This window comes from Grampus griseus (assembly GCF_964374135.1).
Source record: "Grampus griseus genome assembly, chromosome: 2".
NCBI lineage: Eukaryota > Metazoa > Chordata > Mammalia > Artiodactyla > Delphinidae > Grampus > Grampus griseus.
The window spans coordinates 126,311,282-126,327,182 of NC_139018.1; the positions used below are offsets into that span (position 1 = coordinate 126,311,282).

At 47.8% G+C, this 15,901-nt stretch overlaps 1 protein-coding gene across 1 annotated transcript in view; it reads left to right on the plus strand.

Moving 5' to 3' along the window:
* The window catches only part of ADAMTS17 (ADAM metallopeptidase with thrombospondin type 1 motif 17), a gene marked incomplete at both ends in the record, with an annotated part of 351,029 nt that overhangs the window by 56,266 nt on the left and 278,862 nt on the right, over positions 1-15,901 (plus strand). Inside the window, one exon of the mRNA XM_082649123.1 lies at positions 13,690-13,862. Within this exon, the coding sequence (XP_082505249.1) occupies positions 13,690-13,862 (173 nt within the window). The remainder of the gene's footprint in view (positions 1-13,689; positions 13,863-15,901) is intronic.

A 15,901-nucleotide genomic window follows, 5' to 3' on the forward strand; every position in this document is an offset into this window, starting at 1 on the left:
AATCCATCTGCCAATGCAGGGGACATGGATTTGACCCCTGGTTCGGGAAGATCCCACATGCCGTGGAATAACTAAGCCCATGCACCATAACTACTGAGCCTGCTCTCTAGAGCCTGTGAGCCACAACTGCTGAGCTTGTGTGCCACAGCTACTGAAGCCTGCGCATCTAGAGCCCATGCTCTGCAACAAGACAAGCCACCACAATGAGAAGCCTGCACACCGCAACAAAGAGTATCCCCCACTCACAGCAACTAGAGAAAGCCCACGCACAGCAACGAAGACCCAACGCAGCCATAAATAAAGAAAGCAAGAAAGAAAGAAAGAAAAGAAAAGTGGAAAGGAATCTGGGAGAAAAAAGGGATGTTAAATTCTTCTCTGCCCAAAGGGAAAGCCAAAGTTCTACTATGTTCTTGACATGGAAAGAATGTTTCCTAAGATTGTAAGGATAGCTTATTGTAGAATTTCTTCCTAAGTACTGGAGATGATAAACTCAGTGAAATATAGCTCACATAGGAAAATAGAGAAAAGGAACTAAAAACATGACAGAAGATAAAAAATTATCATTTTTATAATAAATATAAAGGCATGAAAACCCTCTATTCAATGACAGAGACTCAGAAATGACACCAAAAAGTTATGGTAAAAGCATGGGTAAAGATTTAAACATCAAATACAATTAAAAGGTGATGGGGGCTTCCCTGGTGGCGCAGTGGTTGAGAGTCTGCCTGCCGATGCAGGGGACACAGGTTCGTGCTCCAGTCCGGGAAGATCCCACATGCCGCGGAGCGGCTGGGCCCGTGAGCCATGGCTGCTGAGCCTGCACATCCAGAGCCTGTACTCCGCAACGGGAGAGGCCACAACAGTGAGAGGCCCACGTACCGCAAAAAAAAAAAGTGATAAAATCGAGGAAATACTTATCATAGTACTACAGAAGTCTAATATTCTTCCATTTCTTCTTTCACTTATTTTAAAACTCTTTAGTGCTTGTGTCAGCAGCACATGTACTAAAATTGGAACAATACAGAGAAGAGTAGCATGGCCCCTGTGTAAGGATGACACACAAATTCATGAAGCATTCCATATTTTTAATCTAATTTTAAGAAAAGAAACAAATGAGCTTATTTACAAAACAGAAACAGACTTACAGGTATCAGAAACAAACTTATGATTACCAAAGGCGAAACATGGCAGGGAGGCTTAAATTAGGAGCTTGGAATTAACGTACACGCACTACTATATGTAAGATAACCAACAAGACTTAACTGTATAGCACAGGGAACTCTACTCAGTATTCTGTGATAACCTATATGAGAAAAGAACCTGAAAAAGAATGAATACATGTGTATGTATAACTAAATCACTTTTCTGTGCACCTGAAACTAACACAACGTTGTAAATCAACTATACTTCAATTAAGTTTAAAAAATAAATGAAAGTAAATAAAATAAAATGAGGTTGTGGTAAGGCCACTCTCCCCTCAAAAAAACTATTTACTGAACATCTACTATGTGCTAGGCACTAGGTATGGAGCGATGAATGAACTGGCATGATTCCTGTTCTCACAGCTTCCTGTAGAGTGGAAGAGACTGTTATTAAACACAGAGCAGTTAAATTATTTCAAATTGTGGTTAAGTGCTCCAAGGAAAAGAGAAGTGTGCTCTGGTGACTTAGGTGAAGGGGTCCAAGGACATCCTCATTGAGGAAACGGCATTTGAGTTGTGAGGACAAGTCAGTCAGGTGGCTGTTTGGAAAAGAATTTACCAAATGGAGCTATTCCATGTTCAGAGGCCAGGGTGTGGGGAGGAGTTTCAGTGCTTGAACTCATGAAGGCCAGTGTGATTATGTGGTTGCTCCCTACTTGGACTTTAGGGGAAGCCACAGGACGACAGAGGCCACAGGAAATTGGGAGTGGGGGGTCTTAGTGAATTTGCGAGTTGGCATAACGAGGGTTTCCATTCCCTCTGCTGTTTGACTGGTTTGCTCATCCTGGTGGAGCCCAGGGCTACTTTACATGTGGAAGTCCAAGGAATGGCTGACGTGCCATAAAGGAACCACTCACCTCTTGGTGACCCAGTGGGGACATTGGAAGTTTGGGACCCCCACTAGTAAGGGTGTCAGGAGAACTGCAGCCATGCTCAGATGAATGTGCCTTTCTGGGCAGGTTCTTTGGCCCTGGAGTGTCCTCGGCATTCGGGAAGGGGGTTCTTTGGGAAAGAGTCATAGTCTGGTGACTGGATCTAGGCCAAAAGAGGAGCACTTGACTTATTTTACCACCTCTAGGTCTGCTGGTGGGTTATTTGAGCTCTCTCTCCATTTGTTAGGGGACATCTTGGGCTTCTGTGAAACTCAAGGGGCCTTTGGAGGAGTGAAGGATGTCTGATTGTTAACTGCTCTGGAAATATGTGGGCATCCAATATATTTGGAAGAACCTCTGACATCCAAGACAGAACCATAAATTTGTTTTCCCTAAGCTTCTAAAAAGAGGGTAAAGGATTTTTTGATCCTTTTGTTCCTTGTTTATGGACTTCATTCTCTCATTCACTTACACATTCAAAAATAATGACTGAATGCCAACTACGTACATACCACCCTGCTCAGTGTGGGAGATACAGAGGCGAGAAGGGCAGTCCCCACCCTCAAAACCCAGATACTTGTGGAGATGTATAGCCCACGACCCGAGGCTATGCTGAGCACTATCGGGTATCAGGGGAGGGGTGGAAGGAAGAAGCCTTCACCTATATTTTAGTTTTGTGTTGAAGCAATGAAGAGTTCCTGGTCCAAAGATATGGCCTGCCCTCCTTGCAAAGATGGAGGAATATCTGCGCGGTCTGAAGTTTCTTGTACTTCTTTGCCAAAGATGAAAGACCATCTGTCAAAAGAAACAATATCCAGGAACCCTGTGGGGGATTCCAGGTGCAGAAGACAAGTTGATTTCTTTTCAGGCTTTTGTTTGTCCCGTCTTGCTCTGGCCGAAACATGGCACGTTAATTAATTTCTCTCTCCAAGCTATGTATTTGGGGGATGTTCTTTTTTTCTCTTCCATCAATTTAGAAGATAGAATCATCAAGCTCCAGTAGGCTAGTGTAATCTTTCAGCAATAGACTTAACTGAAAAGTGGTGGTGAGAAGCACATGATAATTCCAAACATTTGCATTTGTTTTCTTGAATTTGCCAAATGTATCTTGATGGACCTCTGAGATGACTGTTCTTTCTGGGAATCACACGTTGTCCTGATTGTCCTGACTATGTGGCTATACACACTTCAACTCATGTGAAGGTGACCTGCCCAGTCCACACTTCTTAAGGCAAGAAAGAAGATGGGCATCTGTTATGGACTAAAATGTGTCCCCACTAATCTCTGTGTTGAAGTTCTAACCCCCAGCACCTCAGACTAGGAATGTGTTTGGAAATAGGGCCTTTAAAGAAGGGATTATAGTTAAATGAGGTCATTAGGGAGTCCTTGTAAGAAGAGGAAATTTGGACTTAGATGGGTAAAGAGGGAAGATCTGTGAAGATGAAGACAGAAGGCAGCCATCTGCAAATCAGGAAGAGAGGCCTCAGAAGAAACCAACCCTGCCGACACCTCAATCTTGGCTTCTAGTCTCCAGAACTGTGAAGAAATAAATGTCTGTTGTTTAAGCCACCCAGTCTGTTACTTTGTAATGGCAACCCTAGCTGACTAATGCAGTATCTTTTACGGGAAACATTTAATATTTAATAGAGGTTGAGACAAGGTTTTAGACTGATGTGAAATAAACCAGAAAACACAGCCATCTGCCTTACCTTCAGGGAACCCTATGACAGCCAGTGTGAAACATTCTTACTGGAATAGGCCCAGCGTCTTTGTTAGATGGTGCTACCTTGCATTTTCCATTTTTCCTGCTTCTTTTTTTCTGGTTGTACAGCTCTGCCCTTTCCTGATACAATGAATAGTGCTTTTCTTCCTTCTCTCCTTCCAGTTGGAAGCCTGCTTTCCCTAGGAGTCTGGGCTGTTTCCTTGACGGTTCTTTCATCTGTGGGGTATTTATAGGACTGTTAAAGTTTTACATGCTTCTCTCCCTCCCTTGAGGGGAGCACCCAGCGCCCGGCCAGCCACAGATTCAGGGTTTGACTGGCACCTGTTGAACAATTATCGTCTTTTCTCAGTTGGTGTGAGGTGGGCGTATTAGAAGCCTTGTTCTTCCTTGCTGGCAGTCTGTGACTGGACAGGGAGAGTGGTAGAAACCGAGTGAAGATGGCAGTCTTCCGTGGGCCTGGGTTTTCTTATTGGATGTGTGAGTTTTTTCCATCTCAAGCTTCCTTCAATTCTAGTATTTTCCAGCAGTGTTCCTGTTTCTCTCCTCCCCAGACCTCACCAAAGTCTGTACCATTTCCTCACCTCTCACTTTTTTCCCTTCCCTGGCCTGGTGTCCACTCCCCTGTCCTCAGCAGCACTCTCCGTAAGACCCACCTGGGTCTGGACCTGGCCCTCTGCTGTGCTGGAGGAGCTGAGCAGCCCCTCCTCCTGAGACTTTATTTTCCCTGCTCTTGTGACGCTGTGCTCTGCTTTCCCTGCACCTCGCCATCCGCCCCCCGCTTGGTTCCGTTTCTTCTCTCCAGTCATGCAGTTTGGAGGTCCCGGAAGGATCGGTCTGGGATCGTTGCTTCCTAGATGCCTATCTCTGATCTCGCCTTTGCTTTTGAGCGCCAAGTCTGCACACTCGACAGCCAACTTGACCTCTCCACTTGGGTACTTTAAAAGCACCTGAAACTAACAAGGCCAAAACTTGCAGTGCTTTTTTTTTTCACACCTGGCCCCGTTCCAGGGGTCCCTAATTCAGTGGTTAGCACAACCATACAAACCAGGAGTTATCCTTGATAGCCCTTCTTTACCCACCCAAATATCCCCAGTATTCTTGGTCTCACCTTCTAAGTACCTACTGAATCTATTTGCTTCCTTTCACCGGCAGTTGCCCCCTTTGTCTAGCTGTGGTCCCTATGTACCTGAGCTCCTGTAGTGGTCATCCAACTAGTGTCCCCACTTCCATGTCCCCCTGGAATCTGTTCTACCCATAACAGCCAGGGTGACACATTGGAAACACAAGCCCTAGATGGCTTCCCACTGCTCTGGGGTTAAAGAAGAAAACCCTGAGCACATTGCATTTGACCCTTCAAGTGTGCCCCTGCCTTATTGCTCAAGCCTCTTGGCCAGCCACACTCTCTCTTGGATCTCTGTGGTTTCTAGAACATGCCATGCCTTCTTCTGTCCCCAGGGCCTATGTACCTGCTGTCCCCACTGCCTGGACTGCTCCCATCTCCTCTCTTCTCACTGCCACTGATTAACTGTTGCTTATCTTCCTAATCTTGGCCCTAGTGTCACTTCCTGATGGAACCCAATCTAAATTGGAACCCCCTTCTTTTTATCCTGTCATAGTATTATCTATTCTTTCTTGCAAACATTTGTTATATTTGTAATTTTTATATATTCATTTGTTCATTTGATTAATGTTTATTCCTCCTAGGTGGTCACCTACATTACCTAGCACATAGTAGGTTCACAATTCAATATTTGTTGACCAAATGAGTATCTTCACAATTCAATATTTGGTGACCAAATGAGTATCTTCACAATTCAATATTTGGTGACCAAATGAGTATCTTCCCACCTCACCCACAGACAGTAGTGCCTGGTTGCTTGGTGCCCACGTGGCTCTGACCATGGGTGGAAAGGTCTGGCAGGGCCAGCTCAGCCTTCTTACCCCTGGTCCTGCTGCCTCCCAGGGTGGGGGGGTGTGTGGGACACCTCCTGCCTAATGAAGGGACTGATTTTGGACTCCAAGGTTGATCAGTTCTTCATTCAGCATCTTAACCACAAAAAACCCTATTTTCCACCTTTCTTTGTAAGGAATTTACATGAAAAAAATATGCCTTTTATAAAAGTGACTTGGCCTTGGGGGAAGTTATTTAAAGAATTCATACTTGGAGCGCAAAACTTATTTTTTTCCTTTTAAAAAAAAAAAAGAGAGAGAAGGCCATTATTTTTCAAGGATATTGGATTTATGCAGCTGCCAAAAGTTCACCTGGCTGGGAGTGCTTCTGCACATGTGGAACCATCGTTTCTAGTTGAAAAGGTAGTTTTTTGTTTGTTTGTTTTTAAATAAGCAGACCCTTTGGTTGAAGAAAATAAAAGTGATCAGAAAATAGTTTTTTTGGACCTGATAATTTTCTTGGAAAGCATGTTGTTTGTCTGTGTGTGTGCAAACTTAAAAACGAGACTTGTTGTTCATGCTTCCTCCTCCAGTACTTTCCCCATGTTGACTATGAATCTGTAAGGTGCTGTCCTTGGGTCTTTGGATGTGGCAGTGATAGGTTGTTGGGAAATCTATGGCACACACTGATGCTTGCATTTCCTTCACAGGGCACCCCATTGATTGGTTTTCGTTAAAGATGACTCAGAATGAAGGGCAGCATTCCTGTCTATGGCAGGGTTCTGCAGTGTGGAAGTGCATATCCAATATCTTAATATTTCCATGGTGAAGAAATAAATCCTTATTTCTAGAACTGGGAGGAGTCCTTGAAGCTTGAATGAAATATAGGAATTAGTTCTAGGACTGACCCTCTCATTTTAGGCTATATCAGTTTGTGTCTAGTTAGGAAAACAGAAACTGTGCTAGGTATTTCTAATTATGAGATTTAACACAGGGAATTGGTTACTTCAGTGTCAAAGTCTGAATGAGCAAAAGTGGAGCTGAGGTAACCCAGGTAATAGCTATCACCCCAGGGCTGGGGAAAGAAAAGAGAAAAGGTGGCATTTCCAAGACCACAGAGCTTGCAGCAGTGGTCTGTGGGGCTTGGGCTCAGACCTGTGAGGGACATCAGACCACCAATGAGGTACAGCCAAGCAGGTGTCTCTATGGATGTACCTCTGAGGGAGATGAGGAGGCTTGTCTGGGAGTTCCCCAGGAGCTGGAGGCTAGAGACACAGCTACCCAATACTGCTGGAACAATGCCACCCTGAGCTGAAACACAGGAGCCCATTCTCCCCATCTCCTGCCTTCCAGTCTCCCTACAGCGCCCCCTGTTGGCAGAGCTGAACAGGAAGCCAACTAGCAAGGGAGTCCAGGAAATAATTTACAGGCCCCCAACCCCAGAGTGGAGCACAGAAGAGAGGGCTGGGAGAAAAAGGGCAAATAACTGGTGCACAGGAAATGGATACCTTTCTGTTAAGTGGCACTTTCAACGGCATCAAGATCAGGCCCAGGTGAATTTTCAGAGTTCCCAACTCCCACCCTGAAGGTATTTTTATTACATCTCATGGCTGCTTATTTTGGGAGATTTAAAGACAAAAGATAGTGGGGCTATTGGACATGCAGTTGAAACCACACATCTTACCATTTTTCATGCTGTGGCAGCGGTGGCTTTGGTTCCTTGAAAATGGGTTGGTGTGGCCATGGCGGGGGTGTCTGTACACAGAAATCTCGCTTGTGGCGACAATCGGTCTCTCCTCCAAGGAGTGTGACTGTCTGTTTTCCATCTTAATGAGAAACATTTGATTTCCATTCTTCTATCCTGTGTGAAATGTCATTAATGTTTCATGGTTTAAATAGCTGATTTCATGTACAGTCATGTTTTGTGTTCTATCATATTTCTGATGATTAAAATATTCTGCCCTCTGGAATGTTGGGAGGTTACATTGGGATGTTGAGCAGGAGTTATAAGCCACTCCTCTTGAAACTGATATTTTTGTATAATTATAACTTATTGTTGCATGATTGAGGATGTCCTTAGAGAAACTCTTTCATGCCCCTACCCAGTAAGAAATGTCGAAGACAACAAGTTGATTGGTGAGTGTCTAGACTAGAGGTCCTGATCAGACCCTGTAGGGTGCATACAAGATGGGCTTCCCTGGTAGCGCAGTGGTTGAGAGTCCGCCTGCTGATGCAGGGGACACGGGTTCGTGCCCCGGTCCGGGAAGATCCCACATGCCGCGGAGCAGCTAGACCCGTGAGCCGTGGCCACTGAGCCTGCGCGTCCAGAGCCTGTGCTCCGCAAAGGGAGAAGCCACAACAGTGAGAGGCCTGCATACCGCAAAAAAAAAAAAAAAAAAAAAAAAAAAGAATCCACTATTGGTTCTGGGTCATGCATGCAAAGTTTAAAAATTAGCATTTAGACCCTAGTAGTTAACAGCAATAATAGTAATGTAATAATAAGTATAGAAATAAGACTAGCAGCATCATTTGAGTGTGCTTATTATATACCTGACCCTGTGTTAGTTTCCCCACATCCACCCTAAGAGAGCAGAATAATTATCCCCTTGTTTTAGAGATGAGGAAGCTTGCCCCTGGCCACCCCAGCACGAGCAGACTCTACCCAGCTCTGTTGGATGTCACAGCTGGGCTCCTCACAATTAGAGTTGTCCCCTCCTCCTTAGGTGGAGGGAGTACTGTGTGAGAATTCAATTTTAGGACATTTAGGTTAAGTTCCTTGAAACTTAATCTTGTTATTAATTAGGAATTTCAAAGAGTTAAAAAAATTCACTCAATTAAGTGTAATTCTCGAATGTTATGTTCCTACTATGCACCAGGCAGTGCTCGGCGCTTTGGTGGGTCCAGAGGGTGATGTTTGGGTCCTTAAGCTCACAGTCTAGCCCAGAAGGCAAGCATAGACCCATGTTAGACTATAACATGGATGGGAGTTTGGAGTTTGCAGGATTGCTGGGGAGCAGGGGATTCAGGGGGCACTCCAAGCACCTCAGAGTTGGCTGTCCAGGTCCTCCACCTGCAGTGGGCCATGGCGGGGGTGGAGGGCGGTCACTTGGGCAAGCTGCATGGACCCCAGAGCTCCAGTCTCCTGCTTAGTCTGGTCTGAGAGGTTTTACTGTTCTCATGGCTACTTCTGTTTTCTAGTTTTGAATTAGTTTTCGATGTGGTAGGTACAGAAAAAAGAAAAGTCCCATCCACGTGTCCTGCATGGCAGCCCAGCCAGTTCAGGCGGGGGAGCTGTAGACCCTTGTGCCTTGGGTGGGCTGTGCCACCGAGTGAACAAGGGGACCCTGCCTGCCCAGCAGCACCCCTCTTATTCCGGAAGCCAGTGTCACCATCTGTGCTCTCACCTCTTCTTTCTAACTCAGACCACCTGTCATCCCCCTTTCTTGGTTCTGCTGCCCCACTCTTGCCCTCCTGTTATGTTGGCTGCTGGGCCCTTGGTCCTTCTGGGTGCTCTCACTGCCCCCTCCCCTGCGGACTGAGGGATCACTTGAGGCTGCCGACTTGGAACACGCAGTGGAATTTCTTTGGAATTCCCTTTGATGAGTGTTTTTAATTTTCCGTCCTTCAGTGTTATAGAAGGGACTGAGGGATCACTTGAGGCTTCTGATGGGTTTGCCTTTGTCCTGCCCACTAGAGAGCTGGAGAAAACCCATGGTTAATGCAGCTAAAAGAATACGTGATTCTGGACTCTTCCCCAGGTTCTGGTTGTCCACCGTGCTAGTGTACCCAGGTGGGGACGTTCTTGATCTGGACCTTGAGTGCTGTGTGTGGGAAATGTTTATTTTTCTGTCTTGAATGACAAGTTCAGGTTAAGTCTGCATCTCCCTGTTGACTCTGTAAGCATGTTTGACACCTGCTACCTAGTTCCTAGTGGTGGAGACTCATCTTTGTCTTCTCAGCCTGAAGAGCCCAGTGCCCTTGGGAAGCTGTCTCCACTTCCTCCACCATGTCTGCTTTCCCTCTAATTTGCTTCTGCAGCTGGCAGTGCTCCTTTGGCACAAAGAGTAACCTGAGGTCTTCTCTGGTGATGACATTATAGAATCAGACATGCAAGGATCCTCCTTGTGCAGCGGGACGTAGAGTAATTTCAGGGCTGGCTTCTACCGTTTGAACTCTCATACCAAATATTTTGTGATTTATGCATTGGTTTTCCCTAGTGAATACCTAAATACTCTATTGTTGTTAAACTAAAGAAATATCTATACTATATAGAGCTTGGCAGTTCATAACTAAGCTTATTTTTTACTTTACCAAGAGCAGAACTAACAACTACAGGAAATTATGTATTTGCTCAGCATTTTCATCAGTCTCCAAACTCTTAGAATAAGTAATATATAATTTGAATATGCTAAAAGTACAACATTTAGAATGCCATTGTTTTCTTCCTTGTCTTTTTCTCTCCCGCATCTTGTTCCAAACAAGATTCAGGGTAACTTGCATAAACACACACAGTTTTCTTTTTTAATGGATAATTGAGGCAAAAGGAAAATAAATGTAAGAAAAATATGAAGCCAGAGATTGAAAATCTACCAAGTCAGCACCAAACCCCAGCAATGTGCTGGCAAAAGAAACTGCTGGGCTGGACTTGGGAATGATCCCCAGTGTCTGTGACAACAGGAGAGGGCCTGGGGCCTTGCAGGTTGTGGTCTGTCCTCATCAGTGGGGTGAGGGCCGCCTTCCTTGTTCCCACAGTGGAGGGAGACAGCTAATGACCGAGTGAGGTTGGAGGGCCCCCAGGTGGCTGCACGCCTGCCTGGCCTGAACTTTGACTTCTCCTGTGAGGTCTAAATCCAGCACCCATGTTATTATGAAATTGGTGTTTTTCTTCTTGCTTTTCAATATGCTTATAATCTGTGAATATTTGTATTGATGAAACTTTGTTTATTAGGGTATATTTATGCAGTTCATGGAATTAAAAGTGAAAATAGATTATGATTCGGTTTTCCCTGTAGGAAAGGAAGAACCATCAGAAGTGATGGCTCTAGAGCTTTGCTGGTGGAGGTGTTGCTGGGAGCAGGGAGAGAAGAGGAGGGTGAGCTTCCCTCCCCTTCCACCCCTGTTCCCACCTGCAGGGATAGGGAATGCAGGTCCTCGGTCTCTTACCTGCTATTACCCAACCCAGGCTTTTGGACAGACTGTTGAGCCTTTATTGTTTCACTGCAGAAAGAGTGGTGCCTTTGATGAGGGCTTGTTGCCCTAGACTTCACTGGAGTGGGTATTCAGTATGTGGCCCGGGCACCGCATTGCCTTTTGAAATCTGAAAAATTTTGATCTCCTGAAACCCACCTAGCAGTGGGGCTCTGAATCGAGGCTTGGGGCCTCTCCTCTTGTGCTTGGGACAGGACAGAGTCCTGGGGTATGTGGGGGTCACCAGCCAGCCTAGCGTGGTTGTGGCGTGACAGCCCCAGTTAGCAGTCCTTGGTGAGGGGGGCTCAGGTAAGAGCACACATGGCCCGGGAGCTGGCTGTGTAGTTGCTGCTGTTGCTTAAGGGCCTGGTGCGAGTGGAGGCCATCTGAGCGGAAGGAGCTGTCACTGAAGGCTGCTTCTCCTGGTCAGGCCCTGCAGCAGCCAAGTCAGTATACAGCATCCTTTCCCGCTGAGTTTTCTGTGGCCTTTCCCATCCCCATGTTTTAAGTTCAGCAACAGCGAGGAGCATGTTCGCACCCAAAGCCAATGCAAGCGGGAGAGTCAGAGCTGCTGGGTGAAGCCTGAGTTCTAGGGCCAAATTTACCCCTGCCCAGTGCTTGACTTCAGCTTTGTTATGTGGGAAAGAGGGATTTCACTCTCTCATTCATCCATGTATTCGGTCATTCACTCACTCAAGCATACATTCATTCAGTGAGTGTTTATTTCGCAACATGTGCTGGGCCTGGGGCTGGGGGCAGTGAAAGGGACAGATGAGGTAGTTGTAGTGCAAACCCTTTAAAAACCACAGAGCACCTGACTGTTGTGTTTTACCTGTGACTGAGTGTTCTGGGCATATGTTAACGTGCAGCATTTTACCCTTTAAGATACCCTGTTTATTAGCTCTCCAAGGTCCATCAGGGAGGGAGGGGCAGGTCTTGTTTGTTTCTACTTGAAAGGGTGATGCCCAGTGCATCATTTTGATGTGTGAAATGTCCAGGGGGTGATGTGCTCCTCTGGTGGGGAATGCTGGGCTACCTTTCTTAGTACTCCCCTCTTACGTGTTTAAGCTCGCCATCTTCCAGAGAAATGTCAGTAGTGCATCCTTTAGACTCTGCTAAAAATGCAGCTCTTTTCATACAGGAACCAGAAAATATAGACATGGTGTGAAAACAAGCAGCCAGTGTGGGGAAGAGCTGCAGAGGAGTTCATGAGTTGGGATGCTGAGAGATGGGCAGTAAATCCCAACTTTGGGAGGAGCTGAGGCACAGTTTGGCTTGTGGTCGCCTGGGAGAATGTGGATGAGCTCGTTATAGCAAAGCTCCTGCTTGGGTGGCCCTTTAGTTCTGCTGCTTTAAAATGTGGCTGACATGGCTCATCACAAATTCCAAGATGGACAGGTTGGCCTGATCCAGGCAGTGAGCACCCGGCAGGCATGCTGAGCCCAGGATTTGGGGGTCACCCATGGTCCACCTTCCTCGTGTTCCGAGACGACCCGTTGGTGAATATGGGTGTAGGTCCAGAGAGAGATCCTCAAAGAGGGGCCTCTTTCATTTTGGCCATGTACAAAGGCAGTACCATCTGACACCTTACCTTTTATCTTAGAATAGACCCTGCCTTCCCGAATTAGATTCCTGAGGCCTGGAAGTCTCCATGGGAGGTGGGCCTGGCTTTGGGGAGGAGGGAACCACCCTGCAGGTTGACAAGACATATATGTAGATTTATATCTGCTTCTCTCTACATCACTAAATAATCTTCACAGTTGTACTTTTCATGGCTGCCTGCTGTTTTACCATTGTTGGCTTTCTCTGTGGTTGGATTTTAGATTGTTTTTCAGTTTGTCTCACTGCACGGACTATTCTTGTTTGTACACTATGACCCATAGTTCAGTTTTTTCTTATAGCATGCATCTTTGGTTCTGGAATGCTTGGGTCACTGTATGAGGGTTGGGTTTACTGCATGGAAGTTGTAGCAGAGCTGGCTTCCGTGTGAGCTGGTATAAAGATGGAAAAAATCGCTATCAAATTAAGGAACTGCCTTTCTATTCACATTCGGATTCTGAAAGTGCACGTTATTCATATCAACCTTTGATGTTAGTCAGAGGCGTTTGCACCCACAAATCTGTGTGTCAGTCCTCACATGGCAGCTTTGAGCGTCCAGACATCCTGACGTGGGCTCAAAATAATGACCATAGCTGTTTAGCAAGTAAGATCTTCTAGGAAATCAGTTGATCTGAGGGGAGTCAGTGGAGAATTACTTACTGTTTACTAATACCTTCCCTGTGGTAAGGAAAGAACAAACTCCAATCTTGGCCTGGATGTGTGTGTCCTGTTTTTTTTTTTTTTGAAATACTGCTTTTGTGCCTGCTAAAGTTTGTAGCTCCTTATTTGTGACTCTCAGTGTGGTCTCTGGACTGCCCTCTTCCAGGCCCCTGCTCATTGGCCCAGCAGTGGGTCATGGTGCTTTCAGAAAGCCTGGGGGTCTGTATCATTAACCCTACCTGCTGGGCCCAGGCTTCCTTTTCCTCCACAGACTGTGCTGTTCTCCCCGTTCCCTGCAGGGACAGGTTTTCTATTCTGTACTCTTTGGCCCCATCTGCCCCATCGCTGCCACAGTGGGCGGGTGTGACCCTCGTGACATCTGGCCCCCAGGCATGCAGGCTCAGCCTCGGCAGCAGAGGGCATGGACGCTGGGCCTGGCCACTGGCCGGGGAAGACTGACCATTCTCTTGGGGAGGCTTGATGGAAGGCCTGTTCACTGCGTGGACAGGAAGCCAATACACTAAAGGGCTGCACAGATGTCTCTATTGTTTTCTAGAAAAGAAGAAGCCGAGGAGGGGCTGGCCGTCACGAGACTGGCGGGAGCGGAGGAATGCCATCCGGCTGACCACCGAGCACACAGTGGAGACGCTGGTGGTGGCCGATGCTGACATGGTGCAGTACCATGGGGCCGAGGCCGCCCAGAGGTTCATCCTCACTGTTATGAACATGGTGAGTCCGGGACCAGCACCTGACCAGGGGTTTTGCTTCCTCTTGGACGAGCACTCTGCATGTGGGTGCTGGCCATCTTCTCCTGGCGGGGAGGGATGGGGACATACACAGCCTTGTGACCCCTGGGCAACATGGAGCACAGGGGGCTGGGAGGTGCCCCCAGGGAGAGGCCTGACTCGCCAGCCTGGGCTGGTGTGGGGTCAGCGCCTGAGTCTGTCTGCACTCCTCACCAGAGGCCTCCCAAGACCCTTTCTATGGGTAAATGCCCCTCCAAGGGGATTCAACACTAAGTCAGTCCCTGATCTAAGGAGCCAACAGTCTCATAGGAGGAATCAAGATCAGACTTTAATATAAAACAGAGCTTGTCGTGCGCAAGGAAGAGAGGTTATCTAGTTGAGGGAACCAAGGAAGCAACATATGTCTACATCTGATTTGTTGAATGAGGAGTGAGGGAGACCTTCACTTGGTGGGTAGGTTGGGGAGGGACCTCATGCCTCAGATTTTAGATGCAGGTGGTTGTTTGCACAGAAGGATGTTTGTGTGCATCCCAACTCCACCCATCTATTCACTCTCCTAACAAGCATTTTTGAAGACCTCCTGGCATTGTGTTAGTTGCTAGGGGGACAAATGCCAAAAGACCTGGTCCTTCCCTCAGGAGGCAGTGGTGTCACAGATGGGTGGAGTGTCTGTGTTTCAGTAGACATCTCTGCAGGGAGCACTGGGGGCTGGGTGGAGGGCTGGGGAGTGATCACCCCACAGCATGGAGGCTTCATGAAAGAGCTGACCCTTCAACTGTGTTTGCCAGATGGGGGAGCGGTGGCAGGTCATGCAGGGGATGCCGCAGGAGCTGCATCTGGGGGAGGGCAGGTGGTGTGATGTGGTTGCAGTAGGGAGTGGAGCAGCCTTAATGTGGGGACGTGCATAGGGTCAGGATGTTGGCGGGGGGTAAGGCATCCGTAGGAGCGGAGCCGCCGACAGGGAGGGGAGAAACATGTCTGGAGCGAGGTTTGGAAGAGCAACCCCAGCAGCTGCACTTGCGTGGATTGGAGTGAGAAGGGCAAGAAGGAGCACTGGGAATGGAGTGTGTGAGGAGAGAGGGTGTGAACTAAGGGGCAGGAGTGGGGATGGAGGAGGCATTCATGCAGAGAGGAGGATGTGCTGGGAGGAAAGACCCACAGGACTTGGTGCCTGGCTTGGAGAGGCAGGAGGAGGAGGCGAGAGAAATCCAGGGGACCCCTGGGCTATAACCTGGGTGGCTGGGTGGATGGTGGGCCACTGGATGGGAAAAGAAGGAAGAGAGCATTTGGGGACACAGCGAGGAGTTCTAGTCTGGACAGCCTGGCTTCGAGTTCCCCACGGGAGCTCAGGATGGAGGGCCTGGCTGGAAGTAGGGACTGGGGCTGATCGGCACACAGCTGGGAGCTGCAGCTGTTGGCGTGGCCAGCCATGTCCAGGTGGAGCACATCGGGGAGAAGAGAAGCTAACCACAGATGGCCCAGTGGAGTGCCAGTCCCAGGGGGCCAGGCAGAGGATGGGGAGCTGGCAGAAGGGCAGACAGACTGGGCAGAGGTTGTCCCTAAGGAAAGAGGTGAGAGGTGCAGGAAGGGAGTGGTTAACAATGCCAGATGCTGCAGCCGGGTCCCCGAAGGGATAGCTTTCGGGATTGTTGGGGGTGGCAGCTGGGTAGGGGCAAACTGAAATGAGACCAGGAAGTGAAGAAGTAGAAACAGCATCGCAGAAGATCTTGGCTGAGGGAGAAGAGAAAAGAGCCTCGCTAGGTGGAATCAGGGTCAAGGAGGACTTTGGAGAGGGAAAGGGGTCAGGGATTACAAGTGTGGGGTTTAGGCCCAGACAGGCCTGGACCAGGACTCCTGCTCTGAGCACAGAGCTGGCTGGCAGTGTCAGAACCGCTCTGAGCTGACTCCCCCTGCAGGAAGAGTAGCGAGGCAGGGGCTTAGCCACCCCGAGGGCCTTGTGCCTGGCTGCGAAGGCACGTAAGGCTCATGGAAAGAGAGTGAGAAGAGAAGGCCAGTCCCTGG